Raw genomic sequence first — 17,828 nt, 5'->3', positions numbered from 1 at the left:
ACATGCCCCTGGAGCAAAAATATTAGCAAAATCCTTTTCTGACTTAGTGGGGAAACAAAATGGCTGGTCCTTCAGAGTCATGACTTACTTTTCTTTCCTTCTCCACTAGGCAAGCCCCCCTGGAAAACTTCAAGTAAGCTTTCCAAACCAACATGTGTGGAAAAAATAAAAGGATGACTCAGGATATGCTGGCAACTTAAGGTGGAAAAGATGAGGCTACTTATGATTGATAGCAATGAAATGGCTGCTACCATGGATTAAGATGGTCTATGGGCCAGGCACTGTGTTCAGCATCTGCCCGCATTATCTCACATAACGTGGTGTTGCTTTCACAGAAGTCCTCCTACTGCCCTTACTTTATAATGATGCACAGAGGCTCAGGGAGGTGAGGAGATGTGACATTCCTGATAGCACAGCTGCCAACCGAAGTCCTTAACATTAGCTCTAGCACTGGGAATACTGTTTGTGCTTTCAAATGAGTAATGATCTTCAAAATTCTTGTACAGGTTTTTTAATATTCCTAATGAATGAGGTAGCCACTCTCTTTACACTACCTGCATTAAATATATACAAAACATATATAGCCAGGTTTCCAAATATATTAGAATCCATTTTTTTAAAGCGTTTGTTTGTTTTGAAAGAGAGAGTGCACGAGCAGGGGAGGGCAGAGAGAGAGAGAGAGAGGGGGAGAGGGAGAGAGAGAATCCCAAGCAGGCTCCTTGCTGTCAGTGCAGAACCTGACAGGGGCTCCAACTCACGAACCAGGAGATCATGACCTGAGCCAAGATCAAGAGTCAAACGCTTAACCAACTGAGCCACCCAGGTACCTCTAGAAGCCATTTTTAAACAGAGTGAAGAGAAGAGAAAGAACATATTAAGGTTGGTGCATTCTGACTGTTATTAACAGTGACATGAGGGACCAGGTACTATATACTAGGTGTCTAACCTGTGCCATGTCACGTGTTGGTCAGTGTACTGTCATCACGCAGAGCCTGGGGCTCAGAACTAGGATTCTCTACCTGACTAGTTATATGCCCTTGGAAATTCAGCATTGCCACGCTTCACTTTCCTGTCTGCATTACCAGTTTCCCAGAGGACTTCAGAGGACCAAAAGGATTCATGTAAAACTCAACTCACTAAAACTTAGCATTTACATTATTTATTTCTTACAACCTCTCTATGAAGTATTGATATTATCTTTAGTGCCTCATCTGTCATATAGTTTAACTTTCTCTAGAATAATTTACCATCCCAGTCAGAATGGTACCATACCAGAATTACCATACCATTTGCAAATCTGCAGTAAAACTGCAGCAAAAGATGAGGAAATGAAAAAAAATAGATGGAAAAAATGAGGCCAACTACAGAAAAAGGCAAATTTTAATAAAAATCACAGTTGACTTCTGACATTCAGAAGAACCACCAGGAACACAAAGAACAGAGGGTAGGGGGCACCTGGGTGGCTCAGTTGGTTGGGTGTCTGACTTCCGCTCAGGTCACGATCTCACTGCTTGTGAGTTCGAGCCCCATGTCAGGCTCTGGGGCTCTGTGCTAACAGCTCAGAGCCTGGAGCCTGCTTCGGATTCTGTGTCTCTGTCTCTCTCTGCCCCTCCCCTCCTCTCGCTTGCTCTCTCTCTCAAATTAAAAAAAAAATAAAAAAAAATAAAAGAAGAATATAGGGTAGAAAAAAATAAAATGCAGAAAGAAAAGTAAATCAATAAATCATCCTTATTTGTACCAGTTCCCATTTTCAGGCCTGAGTACTACAAAGGCACCCCCAGCTTCATTAGCTCTGCGCTTTAAATCACCAAGCTTAGAGACAGCTATTGACACTTGCTTATTAGCTTTTTGTTCAGCTAACTTGAGCTCTAGGAGCTTATGTAAAATTAAGAACAAGACTCAGGAGGAGCACGAAGTTGCTACACAAAGAATAGCTCTCCTACAGTTTTCTCCCAACTTCGTGCTCCAAGGCCTGCCCAGCCCTGTGTGAATGCTCTGGGAGATTCAGACTTGGGGGTGGGATTAACTCTGTGGTATGGAGCTGTGTTTTCCCTGCCTCCAATTTTTTTAGATATTGAGAAGACAGTCTATGACAAACACACTTCATAGTCCATGACTTATAAAACCTCCAGGGCCACCAGGCTGCTGGTATCTGAGGCTAGGGTTTTGTATCTCTCCAGCTCTCCTCATCCCCATGACCTTCAGCTTTGTGCTTTTCACAGAACTTGAGGCAGCTGTGATGCTCTACCCCCTGGGCTACCACCCAAAGTCTGGAAGTCCCGATCATGAGTATTGAAACCCTGAAGATCAACACTTTGCTGCAGAGATGCCAAAGCAGAAGGTTCTATAATGTTAATATTCATTCAGAAATTTTTTATTTGCAGTACTGAAGTACACAAACATATTATAAATGTCTAATAAAATAAAATCTGAGAAAAAATGGCCTTGAGGAACCTAGTTTGAGAAATTAGTAAGGATACTCCCCCATTTTGGAAGAGGGCACCTGTCAGCTGTTGTATGATATGCCATTTAGGGAAAATTTTATCTTGTGAACAGGAAGAGGGAGATTTTTGTCAGATATAGCCAATAACTGAATCTTAATCCATAATGTAATCCATAATGACCATAAAGGTCATTAACAAGAAGAAACACAACACAAACTGACATATCTGCTGACTCCAGATATCCCCACAATAATGGGTATACTAAGGATTTAGCTGTAGGAGGCTACCACAAAGAGAAACAGGAGGAATCCTCTCTACTGAAACATGTACAGAAGTATTTCATTAGAATGCTCACCAACACTGAAATGTTTGCAAATAGAAATACCACATATGACTTTCTTTAGCCATCCAAAATGCAAAAGAAAACTTTTAATCCAGCATCCCCCCCCCCCAAAATAACCCTAAACCCATGTAAAAAGATCAAAAGCCATCAGAATGGGAAGGGGTAATTCTAAAAAATCAACATTGGTTTCAGTACCTTAAAAAAAAAAAAAAAAGGGTAGCTTCTACCCACTGGATTCATTGGTCAGACAAATTCCAGGGAGGTGGATATTTATGCTATGGGCCACGGCAGAGCTTTCCCCGTGTGTCATGTGTGTGCCATCCCCCTCCCCAAACTCCCCCGCAGCCTGGGGAGGTGCGTGGCATTAGATCCTGTTCTGAGACTCAGCGCGAGAAGGCTGCTAAGGTAACACAGAGGGGCAAACAGGCAGAATGAGGATTTCACATTTCTTTTTTTCACTTGCAAGTGTGTTTCTTGCCTCTGTACTTCACATACCTCTTGAGTATTTAGAACAAGGATGTGCATTTACTCCTCTTTTTACTACTCCATCATGAGCATGAGTGATGCTTTTTACCATCAACCAACAGTGCCAGCACCAAATAAACCAATACCGTTAAGTCTAACGCTAATACACTTTGCCTGCCAGATTTAAACTGCCAAGGAATTCTTACCTGGTGCTCCTGTGTACATGATGGAAAATACGTTTATTGCTATTGTAGCAGCATAGAACACTGGAAGTGCCCGGAGGCCATTGGGAACAGGGTCCTCCTGTATGATAATGAGATAAAGTTGAAGGTCAGGATTCAGGAAGCATCTGGAGCCAACAGAGGCAAAATGATATAAAACACTGTTACGAGAAAGTCTTCCAAACTGTGGTGTGGCCAAAACAGCTGGCCATGTCACTGCCGTGTGATCTATTGCACATCAGCTCGGGCTGTCTCTCCTACACAATTACTATTTCAAAGAGCACTATTGTGGCCAGCAGACACGTTGAAGCACTAAAATCACATGAGCTGATGTCAGATTTAGAAACAGAGAAGAGCTGTGAGGTTAGGCCAGTTCCTGGGGACTGAAGCCCGGAGCTCAGCATCTACTTCAAACCCCGTGGTGCTCACCACGCCAGCTAGTTTCAGGTTTGGCCCTGAAAATTCACTTTCAACAAATATTTGAAGACTCAACCCTCGGATGATACCCCAAGAAAGCCAAATTACTTAAACACCACTGCATTACTACTAGATTTTACATCGCCCTATTGCACAATACATTTTAGCTCTATTAAAATATATAAAGCAAATATATTACCGTATGCTATGGCTTTTTAAGATCTTTCATAAGTTATAGTATTTAACCTTCAACTATTAAGAATTAAAAAGAACTGTGGGTTCTTTATCTAACAAAAAATGTATTTACAATTTTAGGTTTCTGGTACATTCCCTAAATCTAATACTTCAACAAGAAGGGATACTGCATATGTTTTACACTAAATAACATCTGAGAAAATATTCAAAATTTAGGGTTTTAAGCAGATCTACAGAAGATTTTGAAGCAAAAATACGGACTGGGAACTCATCAATACAGCACCGGCACATAGATGTCACTTAATTCAAAAAAGGACTCCTTTCTAATGACCATGTAAGACACTGGTACATTTATATAAATCTGCTACCTACCCATGATAAAAGGAAAATTAGATCTAACAACTGCTCTGAGCCCCAGGAGTAAGGATAAATGGAGATGATGAAAGATTCCTAGCGTCAAATGCAAACATGTATGGAAATCAAGTATGTTTGCAGAACAGTACAACCCATTAAGAACCTATTCTGGAATGTCTCAAGTAGCCATCAGCACTTGTCAAGAGGCTTGAGTTGAATGGTAGTGAGAGTAAGGACCAGTAAGAGCAGGGGTAGTAAGTGATTCAATTACATGAGAGTTACAGCCAGCCCAGCAGGGTTGACAAGCACAGAGAACATGATGCCAGGGGCCAGGGCAGGAGCCAGGGATGAGGGGCAGTAGTCTTCTCACCTGTTGTGTATCATGTGACAAGAACCCAGGCTCAACTACAAACAAAATGTGCGGGTGCTCAAATGCCCACTGCCCCTCATTTCCAAAATGTTTTCTCAGGCCAAGAGTTACTAAAGACTCCTAAAGTGTCTAAGTCCTGAATTTACATTTTATTTTATTTTATTGAATCACCTTATGTTTTTTCAAATAACCTATTCTTAAAACTCAGATGACAACTATCTTCAGACCTCTCTTCTCTGCTCCCTCCTTCCCTCTCTTTCTTTCCTTCCATGCATCCATCTGTCATCTGCCACCTAAGCATTCATCATTCCCTCTTAAATGTTCCATCAGTGTCCTTGAAGTACCAAGCCCAGTGCTGGGCACTAGAACATGAAAGCAAGCAAGTAAGTCATGGTTCTACTCTCACAGACCTAAAAGTCAGAGACAGCAAATAGGCTGCTAAGCAAGAAGTAAAACACCACACAGCACAACAGTGCAATGATGACAAAGCACGGAGCACTGCAGAAGCATGAGAGAGAGGAAAGCAGCCAGAATTGGGTGGGAGATGAAAAGACTTCCAAGGAAATGGCATCTCAAGGCTGAGGAGCAGTAGGAATTTGCCAGGCAAGGGTTCCAGGCAGAGGAAGTAAAAAAAAACTGAAGTGTAGCAGGTAAGAGAGGGTGGCACCTTCCAAGACGTAAATAAATACTAGTATGGAGAGGGGCCAAGAGAAGGAATGGTAGAGCTGTGTACTGATCCAAGAGAAGGAGCCCTTCAACAGACTACTAGGCAAAGCCAAGGAAAACCAGACGCATCTCCAAGCAAGGATACACTTGAAGGAAGGCCTGTCCCTGATGGGCTCAATGCGTACCACAACACAACAATCAGAGGCATGCTTTATGGCTTATAAAATATTGCAACAAGCTCTTGACAGTCAAATAAAAAAATACAATCAAGTTTTGTTTTGTCTTTTTATGGAATACAGATCTTAGTAATTTCTAATTTTAATCTCATTTTAATTTTTGATAAAATGTACCCCCCAAATAGGTATATTACCTTCTTTTTACCCTTTCCTCAGGGATAGGAAAAAGTCAGTGTCTCAGGCTTGCCATCTCCATTAAAATAGAGAAGACACTCGTATTTGGGTAAAGAAATTCTCCAGATGTTTTTAGTGATAGTCTACTTCAAAATCTTAACACTATCACACTCTGTTCTGTTTAACATTCAGGAAATTACTTTGCCTGTTTGGGTTCTGTGCACAATGCTTGGGGGAGCCAAGTAATACACTAAACCACAGGGCAAGAAACACTATTTACAATGCTGCTTTCTGGGGGAGCCCCTGGGTACTCTCCTCTGCCTACTTTAAGATAAAGTCTAGGGGCGCCTGGGTGGCTCAGTCGGTTGAGTGTCCGACTTCGGCTCAGGTCATGATCTCACAGTCTGTGGGTTCAAGCCCCGCATCGGGCTCCGTGCTGACAGCTCAGAGCCTGGAGCCTGTTTCGGATTCTGTGTCTCCCTCTCTCTCTGACCCTCTCCCGTTCATGCTCTGTCTCTCTCTGTCTCAAAAATAAATAAACGTTAATAATAAAAAAAAAAAAATTAAAAAAAAATAAAAATAAAAAATAAAAAGATAAAGTCTAATTCTAACTGCAGGGTGCTATGCCTTAACAGTGTAAAAATATAATCATTCCTCCGACCCCCTCACTGCTAATTTCTATTGAATACAACCAAAATTAGTTCTAAAACTTAATAAAAAAAAATAACAGCTTCACTTACCTTTTTTAAGATGAAAATTCTGATCAGTATAAACAGCACACCAGACATGAAACCAGACAACAGTGGGGATATAAACCAGGAAGCAACTGAATAATTAAAAAAAAATCTAATGAATGTTAAAATTCTATATAACTCAAGTCCTATTTATATGATATAATGATAACTAACACATAGTACATACATTAATAAATATTCCTAGAATTATTCACCTTAACTCAGAACCTAACAAACCTACTTCCCAGGCACGGCTGACCTTCGCACATGTGCAGCTGTCCTCAGACAGAGTCCCACGTAAGTGAGCACATTTTCAGCACAGTCAGGTAAGGGACCCTGAGCTCTGGCCTGAAAAGACAGACTCCTTTGATTCCCACTAAGCCCCTTCTGTCTGCTCATCTTCTCCATCCCTATGGAGACCTGATCCTTGCTCCAACAGTAAAGGTTATTTAAAAGGTGAACCACCTTCCGTTTCCTTTTCCTAGTTCAGCCTGGTACTGACATCCTGACACTATAACCCAGTAGTTCCCAACTCTGGCTACACACTGGAAATATCTGGGGAGTTTTCAAACCCTACTTATGCTCTGGTTCCACTCCCCAAATTCTGACTTAAAAGGTTAGGAAAGGGGGCTTGGCACTGATTAAATTGCTTTCCCAGGTAATTCTAAGGTGCAGCCAGAGTTGAGATACACTGTTGAAGAAGCCTCCTGGGATCTGAGGTGATTCTCCCGGCTGTGTCCCTCCCTGCTTGGCAGGTCAGGGGTCTGTTTGACCTAGAGCTCCAGACGCCACTGTGATTCTTATACAGATGAGTAACCCAGAGGATGGAGATGAAGTAGGAGAGTGTTTTTCACAAAGGGCAGGTTTTTACTTATGGGGATGAATGGATTTCCCTCTTGCTAAAAGCCAGAGCCAGGAAGCAGACTGTCAGACCTGTTAGACCAGTCCCTCCTGGGAAGCCTACAACCCAGGAGGAGTGCTAGAGTGTTTCCCGTGTTTCCTGAGCAGGGGGCAGACTGGGAGACCTCTCCAATGCAGTGAGGTAAGTAACACTGAGCTCACCCCAGGGTTCCCCATGACCATGAACTCTGCCTCTTGGACAATGAAGGTATTTTCTTTACTAGGGCCTAGTATTTTTCTGACTACAGTCTGATTTCAGTCAGAAAAATTTCTTTTCTGTCTGGGAACAACAGATAGATACTGATTTTCAAAGCCAGATGACACTGAAAAGAGTAGAGTTCAAACTCATCTAAGACAGGGGCACCTGGGTGGCTCAGCCAGTGAAACATCTGACTTCAGCTCAGGTCATGATCTCACAGTTCATGGGTTCAAGCCCTGTGTCGGGCTCTGTGCTGACAGCTCAGAGCCTGGATGGAGCCTGCTTCAGATTCTGTCTCCCTCTCTCTCTGTCCCTCCCCCACTCATGCTCTGTCTCTCTCTCTCTCTCAAATAAATATTAAAAAAATTAAAATTAAAATTAAAATAATTCATCTAACACATAAAAGTTCACAATCTCTGTGAGGAGAAATCTTACTGGTAAATGGACTACCCATATAGGTCTTCTAAACCCTAACATCCAAAGGGGAAAATATATTATAATGGTGACTTTTAATAAAACTTACTCTAGAGAATGTAAACTTTCCTTCTGATACGTAAAAGAAAATGGCAATTACCAATCTTGACAAGCTCCATCCACTGCACACCTTGTGTACCAATTGCAACAAGTGAGAATCCTATAGTAGAACCAACGATGCAATGAGTTCCTGAGATTGGAAGTCTCAGGAAGGATGCAATGAGCTGCCAAACAGCTGAGCCTATAGGTGGAAAGATTAAAAAAAAAAAAAAAAAAAAAAAAAGTCAGACATAGAATACGGCATCTCAAATAGCCACAAAAGGAAGAAGTCCAAATTACTGTTCTCCATAACACCTCCCTAGGGTTGATTTTTTTTTTATGGATTATTTCTTTACAGAGTGCTTAAGTCCTAACAAAAATCACTCACTGAACTTTAGTGAAAAGAATATTCTTCAACACTGAAGGGATAATGATGATTTATTGAAAGAAACATATTTTAAAAGTATTTAAAGTTTTTTGATGTCAGTTATTAACTGCTTTTGTCACATTTAGGTGCTGACGATGAACTTGTTTTGATGTGAAGGGTGGCCAAGACCAAGCAAGAAATTACAGACTCTAGAGAACACAGAGCAACATGAAAGGCTGCATACTGGAAAAGATTTCACTGTATTTATGCCTATCGTCACATAATGAGGAGGGCTAGATACCAGCGATGTCCTATTTGTCAGAGAGACTAATATACAAACAACAAATCATTACATTGTACACCTCAAATTAATATAGTGTTACATGTCAATTACACCTCAATAAAAAAATAAAAATAAAATAAAAGACATTGTGTAATTCCACATTGTTTTTTGTAGTTGTGCCTCTCATATGAGAAGTCACCATGAAATCTAACCCACAGGTGGGCATCTGCTCTCAGCCCCTACCCAGAATGCCAGGCATCTTATATGCAACCTCCCTCAAGTCTTCTAATTCTTTATTAAGTTAAGAGGATCCTTAGTTTTGGCTTTGTGTCCTTTTACCTCAATTTCACCTCCTTTTCCAGGCTTAATGTTTTTCTAGGCTACAGTTCACTCCAGATATTTTCATAAGCAGATCAAATTCTGCAGTGCATATTAAAAGCATCAGCTGGGCGAGATCACTTTCAGAAACAGTTGTCAAAAAGCTCATATAGGACTGTAAGGGAACAAAGGGCTTGGCTGATAAGCAGGGCACGTTATTAATCCCAAATGTTAATTCTGGAAATCTGTTGCTTGGCAGCAGCACTTTTAAGCAAATCCCTGGCATTTTCTTCAAAAATATCTGAGTTACAGAGGATCATTAATGGCTGTGCAGGCCCTAATTTGTGAGGCAATGCTGACATCAGCTCCGTGAGTGCCGGGCAGGCCCACCTGTGAGCCAAATTATTGGCTGTGACCCTGTCTACGTCTATCCCTGTCCCTGGAGTGTGTTGGGAGGAGGAGGGGCCAGCCTCCATGGCAGCACCCAGGCCTCCCCGTGGACAATTCCTTAAGCCTCCACATCTAAGCCCTGAGCTCCTGAATGACTGACTAGTTTGTTTTAAAAATAGAGCCAGAATTTGGAGCATGTTACATGGCACAGAACAGTAACTTGAAAAACATACTTATGATTTCTATTCTTATGAAACTAAAATAATCTCATGATGTTAATAGTATAAACTCACCCAAATGAATTTCAGACCATGAGGTTTTCTTTACTGAAAGCTGCTATCCCTCTCTGGCTGACTTTATAACGTATGTCTTGGAGCAGCAGGGTTTGTAAGGAAAGGTCGGGAGGACAGGGCTGCCTTCAATGGAGGTGGGGGGAAGGTGGGAAGGAGGTGAGAAAGGGGGCCAGTGGGCACAAAGGAAAGGGCTGCAGAAAGGAGGGGAAGGTGAAGGTGGGTATTTGCAGGACGCCTGGCAAAGTGAGAGTGGGGCAGCCCTCCTAACCCTCGGGAATTTCTGAAGGCTGATGGGATTAATCTTCTTAATGTTAAGAAAAACAGTGGGAAAAAAGATATTTTAACTTAAGATAACGATATCTTATAAAGAGGAAAGGATTAAGTATGAAACAAGGGTATAAGACAAAACCTAGGGAGAGTGGGGGAAAGGTGAGCACCTCTGAGGCAACAGATTCCCGGGAAGACGGAAGAGTGGCAGCTCAAAGGCGCAGGGTCACCCAGAAGCAGACCAGCAGTGTGAATGAGCCCGAAGAGGCTCCAGGCTCCTGAGAAGGCTCAGTGGTTAGGGAGCATTAAGGGGACAGGGTACTTCTTAGGGTGGTTCCAGGAGATGGCTTGTTCATGCTTTTGTGGGTATTTCCATGAGAAGATGGGGAGTTGTGAATTCCCAGATTTTTGGAACCATTGGTGGTTTTCATACTAAGTGGACTATTGCTTTAGGGCTGAGCTCAGCGTCCCAAAAGGGAACTTGTTCAGAAAGTTTGGCTGGCACAAATAATTTCTTCCACCCAATGAACCCAACGCTACCACAACTCTATCAGAAAGCACAGAGACCCAAGGGCTTAGGGAAATGTTTCTTAAGAAAAAAAGGAAGGGGCGCCTGGGTGGCGCAGTCGGTTAAGCGTCCGACTTCAGCCAGGTCACGATCTCACGGTCCGCGAGTTCGAGCCCCGCGTCGGGCTCTGGCCTGATGGCTCAGAGCCTGGAGCCTGTTTCTGATTCTGTGTCTCCCTCTCTCTCTGCCCCTCCCCCGTTCATGCTCTGTCTCTCTCTGTCCCAAAAATAAATAAACGTTGAAAAAAAAATTTTTTAAAAGAAAAAAAGGAAAAAATAAAAGAACAGAATAAAAGGATGGGGGAGAGAAAGAGAGAAGAAATGGATATTGAGTTTAGAAGAGAAAGATGGGGACAATTCAGGCATCGGAACAGAATCAGCTTTGGTTCTGGCCAATAATAATTATAGCATTGTATTAACAAAGCTCTCATTTGCAAGAAATCCAATTTTAAAAATCTAGGTAACACACAAATTCCTAACAAAAACAGGCTTTGAGATTCATCTAACCACACACCAAAAAAAAAAAAAAAAAAAAAAGAAAAGAAAAGAAAGAAACCAAAGCAAACAAAATCAAGTTATTCAAGCAAAACCCCAAATTGCTTTGGTTAACCTAAATTCTAGTTGAGGTAAGTATTCTTCATTCTTTCAGTAAAGAGCCAAAGGCCAGGGGTGAGAGAACTGAGAAACTGGACAAGTTATACTGCTCACATGAAAAGTGAGCAGTGACATGAAGCTCGAGGTTCACAAGGCTTTCTGCCTAACCCAGAGCCTCGCTGTGGCCTCACTAACAATCTCTTTAATACATGACCATTCTTCAGAAGTTCTATCCAACAAAAGGAGAAACTGCTGTTAAGATTTAATTTGATCAGTGCTTTTCTTTATTACTCCCTTACTTTCAACATTTCTTGGGGCGCCTGGGTGGCTCAGTTGGTTAAGCATCCGACTCTTGATTTCAGCTGAGGTCATGATCTCACGGTTGTTAAGACTGATCCCTGTATGGGCTCCTCATATGGGGCTTCTCACTGAGCATGGAGCCTGCTTAAGATTCTCTTTCCCTAGGGGCACCTGGGTGACTCAGTTGGTTGAGCGTCCAACTTCAGCTCAGGTCATGATCTCACAGCTTGTGAGTTCGAGCCCCAAGTCGGGCTCTGTGCTGACAGCTCAAAGCCTGGAGCCTGCTTCGGATTCTGTGTATGTGTGTCTCTCTCTGCCCCTAACCCACTTGCATTCTGTCTCTGTCTCTCTCAAAAAATAAATAAACATTAAAAAAAAAAAAAGATTCTCTTTCCCTCACCCTCTGCCCCTCCTCCACTCACGTGGGGGGTGGTGTAGAGACGGAGGCACAGGCACTCTCTAAAAAAAAAATTCTCACCCGTAGCACCCTGACTGGAAAAATTTTAACTTCAGCTCGATATGATTAGGTCTTAGATACCTATCGCGACAACCAAGATGATTTTTATAAATAACTGTTAGTTTTCTAAGGGAAATCCCACTTACATATGACTATGATGAGACATAGATGTTCAGTGAGGGTAAGTAAAATTCAATCATTACAACAGCTGCTGGCAATAAAGCAATTGTGAACCTTACATCTTTAAGTGTTGAGAAATAGGAACTCCTTGGCACGTATCACCAGCATACTGTGCTTAACAGTATTCAATACCTTAGTACATCTGTATTGGATATGGATCAAATGCCAACAACTTCTCAAACTAACTTGCTGTAACAAAAAGATGGTGTATCATCTTCTATTTGGCAAATAATGCCCACATTCTGGGCCCTTAAGAAATGCCAGTGACAGTACAGAACTAGGGACCTGTGGAGTGTAGCTGTATTCTTGGTACACCAGCATCTTACCTCCTACTGCAGGACTCTTCCTACAAAAGGATATGTCCTGTTGAAAGCAGAAGGTGGTAGGATTCCTCTCTAACCCTCTTCTCCCTAACCAAATTACCCGTATAGATCAGCTGTCTGCTGGGACGTCATCTCTACCTAGAGGCAAGCAGAGAAAGAGTCCTCTCAGCTGCATTTAAGATATTCCTGCCTGAATCTTGTTCTCAGCTGTAGCAAGTGCAGGAAGGGAAGCACCCCACAGTGCTTCAAGTTGATGGTCACCTTGACCAATGGAGAAATCACACTGTTTGATTGGGTCAATCTGCTTATTAACATGCTTCACTGCCCTTGACACTTTTCTTTCATCTAGACAACCAGAAACCACCAGTATAAGGTCATACTGTAAACAGGTGACACACAAATGGTCTTTTGGCCAGAAAACAAAACAAACATCCCAAATGGAGCTTCCAGAGGTAGAAATCAGAAAATCAAAACAAAAGCCACAAAAAGGATTACAAATAACGTAGAAGACTGGAATTTCTTGAAACACAGGCACTTAAGATTCATCTGGTAACTACTCAAGCACACAAACCGAGAACACAAAAGTTAGTAAAAACTGTTTCTTAGCATCCAAGTATTCAAAACAGTGTATCGTAACTGATGAAATATCTATGGAAATATCAAGGCTATTTCCCAAGTAAACCTTACAAACACATTCACTTAGACAAGTTATTTCTTTAAAATCTTTCAAACCACTTGAAAATGACAGCTATTATACAATCTTTGTCTGGACTTCATAAATAAAGTACTCTTAGCCAAAACTATTTTAACAGCAAAGTTTGCTAAGAATTTGAGAAAATGGTTGCTTGACACTTGAACACTAAAAAATTAAAAAAAAAAAAAAGAAAGAAATTAAAGTGCAGAAAGCAAAAATAAGATGCAGTAAATATGAAACATCACACCAGTTTCTGAAGTTAAAGCAAAGATCACATTTATGGACAGGACAGAAGTACTATAGGGAAGGAAGTAGGCCAGCGGAAACGTTTCTTATTGTCGTAAAGAATAATGCTACTTACCAACCATTGCACTAACTTCCCCAGCCATTAGTGTTTCTACTGTCTCGTTGTATAGGTTCACATCAATGATACCTTTTCGAATGGTCTCTCCTACTTTGGCTCCCAATAACACTGAGCCGGTGGTTTCAAATATTGAAGCCAAAATGCATGCCTGCCTCAAGGTCACCACGCCAGAGCCCACAGCAGTACCAAATGAATTGGCAACATCATTTGCACCAACGGAAAATGCCAAGATAAAAGCTATGATAAAACCCAAAATGACCATCCACAAATACTCATCCATGGCCATTTTGGAAAGTGGGCGCCAGGTACTTTTCTCGTGCGGGAATATTTTAAATAAACAAAGCTTGAGGTTATAAACGTCGTAAGGCCGAGAGTTCTTGTAAACAGTGAGTTTGCTCTGGAAAGTGCTGGACAATGTTAGAGCCTGAACAAACTGCTAACTGCTGGTTTTCAAACTACTGTCAGTACAGTTCATTTGGTTGTGTTCAGTCAGCGGTAAAACACATTCCATATTTTTCCTCCCAATCTGGGAAAGCTGTGATGTCTCCTCCTGTAACAGAAAACAAAAGAAATCAATTACCCTAAGCAACCTGTAACAGTTTGTTCTTTCAGAAATAAATGTTTTAAGCCTACTAATGGAATCTAATTTTGACATGTGACAGATCTAACCATAAAGCAACTCAAGGAAGATTATAATTAGGTTAACTGCCTACCCACCCCCCTCCACCAAAAAAAAAAAAAAAAAAAAAAAGAAAAAAAGCTGGTCTCTACAGTATCAGTGGTTGAAGAAGCATGCTTTATAATTATAGGCTGCCAATTAAGCCTTAATAGGATATGACTTTATGCAATCTGCAAAATATATTTCAAATGGGCAAAAAAAATGAGGATGCAGTTGTAGAGTTTTTGAAATATGTGGAATGTGCCTAATTTCTTGGAACAGCGATTAACAAATGTGATTCTGTGACACCACAGGGTAGGCTAATTATCTACCTGCTCATTTACACATAAGGAACGAGCACTTTATGAATACACCATGCATGTATCTGAAAGAAAGCTTACAGTTTCTAGTTTGTTACCCTCGCCAGAGGGTAACAAAGGTGGAAACCGAAGGCCCTTGCAGGAGGAACAGAGAAAGGTGCAGAATGAAACAATCCTATTGAAACACGATTCAGATGTCATGATTCCATGACTACCCATATCTCATTCAGAGGAAAAGCCAGAGGTCTCATCACACCTTGGAAGACCCTCCAAGGTCTCCTCAGGGCCCCACCCCAGCCCACTGACCTCAGCTCCGATCGCTCCTTCCCTCGTGGGCTCCTTGCTTTTCCTTGAAAACACCAAGCACTCTCATCTCTGGGCCTTTGCACCTGCTGATCCCTCTGCCAGACAGAAATCTCCTGACAGCTGTGTAGCTAGCTACTCCTCACGCTATTTAGGTCTTTGCTCAAATGACATTGTGAAAGAGCAGCCCCTCCCCCCATGCCATTATCCCGTCCTGCTCACCTTCCTTTTTATCTTTTCTACTTATCACTGCATTCATTCATCCATTCTTGTCTGTCTCCTTTCACTAGGGTCCAGGACACAGAATAGTGCCTGGCACATGGGAAGCCCTAATAAACTTGCTGATTACATGAAAAAAGAAGCTATTAAACATGGAGAAAAGACTTGCAATATTCCTCCACAATAAACAGGCAATGTCACAAAGTTAATATATCTATGAAGTAAATGTGTCACCAAAAGCTTTGGAACTATGGTATTCTATTATTATATAGTCAAAGTACCAAACTGTGGTATCGTTTTCTTTGAATAGTATTAGGCGTACAGAATGGTGCCTAGCACAGTCCAGTTCTTCACAGATGCTTATTGAGTTGAACTGAATGAATTAGGCTCATACATCATAGACACAGACAATATAATGATCAATCAACATTAAGGTTATTTAGTAAGAAAAAAACCAGGATGCTAAATTTTATGTACTTTGTGCTTATGGCAATGTTAAAATACATATAAAAAGACCAGCAGGTAATATACTACAATCAGAACAGTGGCTAAATTTGAGTTGTAGTATTAAGGATGATTTTTTTTTCTTTCCATCAAAAACTGTAAACTGGGTTATATGCTTTTCAAACTAAAGTAGTATATAATAAATCAATAAGCATCTACTGAGAGACATCTATGTGTGCAATATTACAGGCATAACATGAAACAAAATATATACTAATAGATTTTATCATTTGCTAAGATTTGAAGGCTATGCAATTCTGGAGATTTAGATCCCACATGAGACAAATGAAAAGACCACTCTAAAGGCAAAAGACAATATTCTACTAAAAGAGTATTTTATTAATACCATGGGCACATTAAGTCTACAAATGAAAATACAAAATAGAAATATTTTGGACCAATATTATCTAATCTTAAAGTAGAATTCTTGATGCAATCTTCTTTGCCAGGTTAGCTTGTCAAGAGGGCAAATGAGAAAGAATAACATCAACAAATACTGATTGATGAGCTCCCCTGTGCCAGTCACCAGGAATATGATGATGAGTAAAAATGGATGTGGGGCTTACGGCCCAGTGAGGGCAACACACGCTAACCAAATAAACATACAAATGTATGACTGTTAGCTGTCATGAGTGCTACGAAGGCAGGAGGCACACATCACGCAGTGTCGTGACAGCGCAGTTCTGGGTCTGAGAGGGCAGGGAAGGCTCAAGGGCGATCTAAGGATGGTGGAGTTAACTCTGGGGTGGGGGAGGCGTTCCAGGCACTGCCCAGACAGGAGGGAGCAGCGTGAGGGAGGACAGGCAGGCCAGCATGAGGAAGCCGCAAGCAAGCTGACAGGAGCCCTACTCAAGACTGTGGCCATCATGCAGACAGTCGGGTGCCACAGAAGGGTTTTAACCAGAGGGAGGCCGACCTGTCAGATGTTCATTTTGGAAAGGTCATTCTGGCTGCCATGCAGACAATGGGCTAGACAGAAGGGTGAATGTGGAGAGGCTCCTCCTTCTGCATGGTTTGGGTATAAGGGGAGGCCCCTGGCCCAGCGTGGTGGTGGCACCGAAGGGAAGAGAAAGGACATAAAGAGGTTTCAGTGGCTCAAGTCAAGTCAACTTTGTGGTGGCCTATGTGCAGGGGCTGAAAGAGACAGCTGGTTACTGACTCATGGACCTGGGATGAAAAATAGCCAAATAGAGTTTTTATGTTTTCTCTTTTACACTGTTTCTAGTTTTGTTTTTATATGTTAGGGAGAGGTTCGAGCCCCGGTTCACTCTGGGACATGCTGCACACACAGGTAAATCATAGGAGCACCAAAGAAGGTATATCCTCAGCCCAGGCTTTTCATTGTCTTCACGATCCCTCAGGCAAAATTTCAGACCAGGGATTCCCTCTCCTACTTAGATAATCTTAGACAACTTATTTCTACAATCATGTCTATGTTCTTTGATTCAGCAAAGAACACATCACATTACATCCTATAAACATCTGGTTAAGGAGAAAGGTGTTTTTCAGACCAAATGACTACTATTTTGTTTTATATTTATAGGGCCTGTTTTTTTTTATGACAAGTACCAACACCCTGATTTTCTCCCTCTTCCATTAATTTTTATCAAAATGGAGCAAAATAAAACAAAGCAGTTAAACAAGTGTGCAACTTGCTGCACAGAAGGTGGTAATGCTGCTGAGACGGGGCCACTGTCAGGGGTGGCCAGGGAACATCGCACACAAGGCCAAGACTGTCGAGAATACAGAAGCCCAAATTCAGAGTGGCTGAGGTCTGGCTGGGTATGACACCTGAGAGTGCTGGGTGTTTGAAAGCAGGATCTTGGAGGTGAGCAATCAAATCAGTGGGGACAGGTCAGCTTAATCAACAAGTGATGTTGGGCCAATGTGCTAATTGCTAATTAACTGGAAGGAAGAAAAAAAGATCCCTACCTCATACCAAAATAAAAGGAAGATTTAAATGTGAAAACTGAAACCTGAAGAGAATAAGAAAAAAAAAATGTAAATATTTACTTAATATTGGGATAAGGGACACCTGGGTAGCTTAGTCGGTTAAGCGCCTGACTCTTAATTTCCGCTCAGGTCATGATCCCAGTGTGGTGAGCCCCTGCATCAGGCTCTGCGCTGAGTGTGGAGCCTGCTTGAGAGGCAGCCTAGACCTGATACTGAAGAATCAACTCATTTGAGTTCATAGAAATCATGTAGCTGGGAGACAGAGAGGCTTGATGTGTGGAAGCATCACATGTAAATGCCTCT

At 41.7% G+C, this 17,828-nt stretch overlaps 1 protein-coding gene across 5 annotated transcripts in view; it reads right to left on the bottom strand.

Moving 5' to 3' along the window:
• Window positions 1-17,828, bottom strand: part of SLC20A2 (solute carrier family 20 member 2) — a 109,385-nt gene that overhangs the window by 35,781 nt on the left and 55,776 nt on the right. For all 5 annotated transcript variants that reach the window (XM_040447065.1, XM_040447143.1, XM_040446992.1 and 2 more), the window contains 4 exons: window positions 13,566-14,118; window positions 8,233-8,373; window positions 6,566-6,651; window positions 3,459-3,555 (listed from right to left, as the gene is read on the bottom strand). In XM_040447065.1, the coding sequence (XP_040302999.1) occupies window positions 3,459-3,555; window positions 6,566-6,651; window positions 8,233-8,373; window positions 13,566-13,854 (613 nt within the window). In that variant the 5' untranslated portion in view covers window positions 13,855-14,118. The remainder of the gene's footprint in view (window positions 1-3,458; window positions 3,556-6,565; window positions 6,652-8,232; window positions 8,374-13,565; window positions 14,119-17,828) is intronic.

The sequence above is a fragment of the Herpailurus yagouaroundi genome, unplaced genomic scaffold (genome assembly GCF_014898765.1).
Source record: "Herpailurus yagouaroundi ecotype Mexico unplaced genomic scaffold, PumYag 28, whole genome shotgun sequence".
Taxonomy (NCBI): Eukaryota; Metazoa; Chordata; class Mammalia; order Carnivora; family Felidae; genus Herpailurus; species Herpailurus yagouaroundi.
This window is presented reverse-complemented; position numbering and strand designations above follow the sequence as displayed.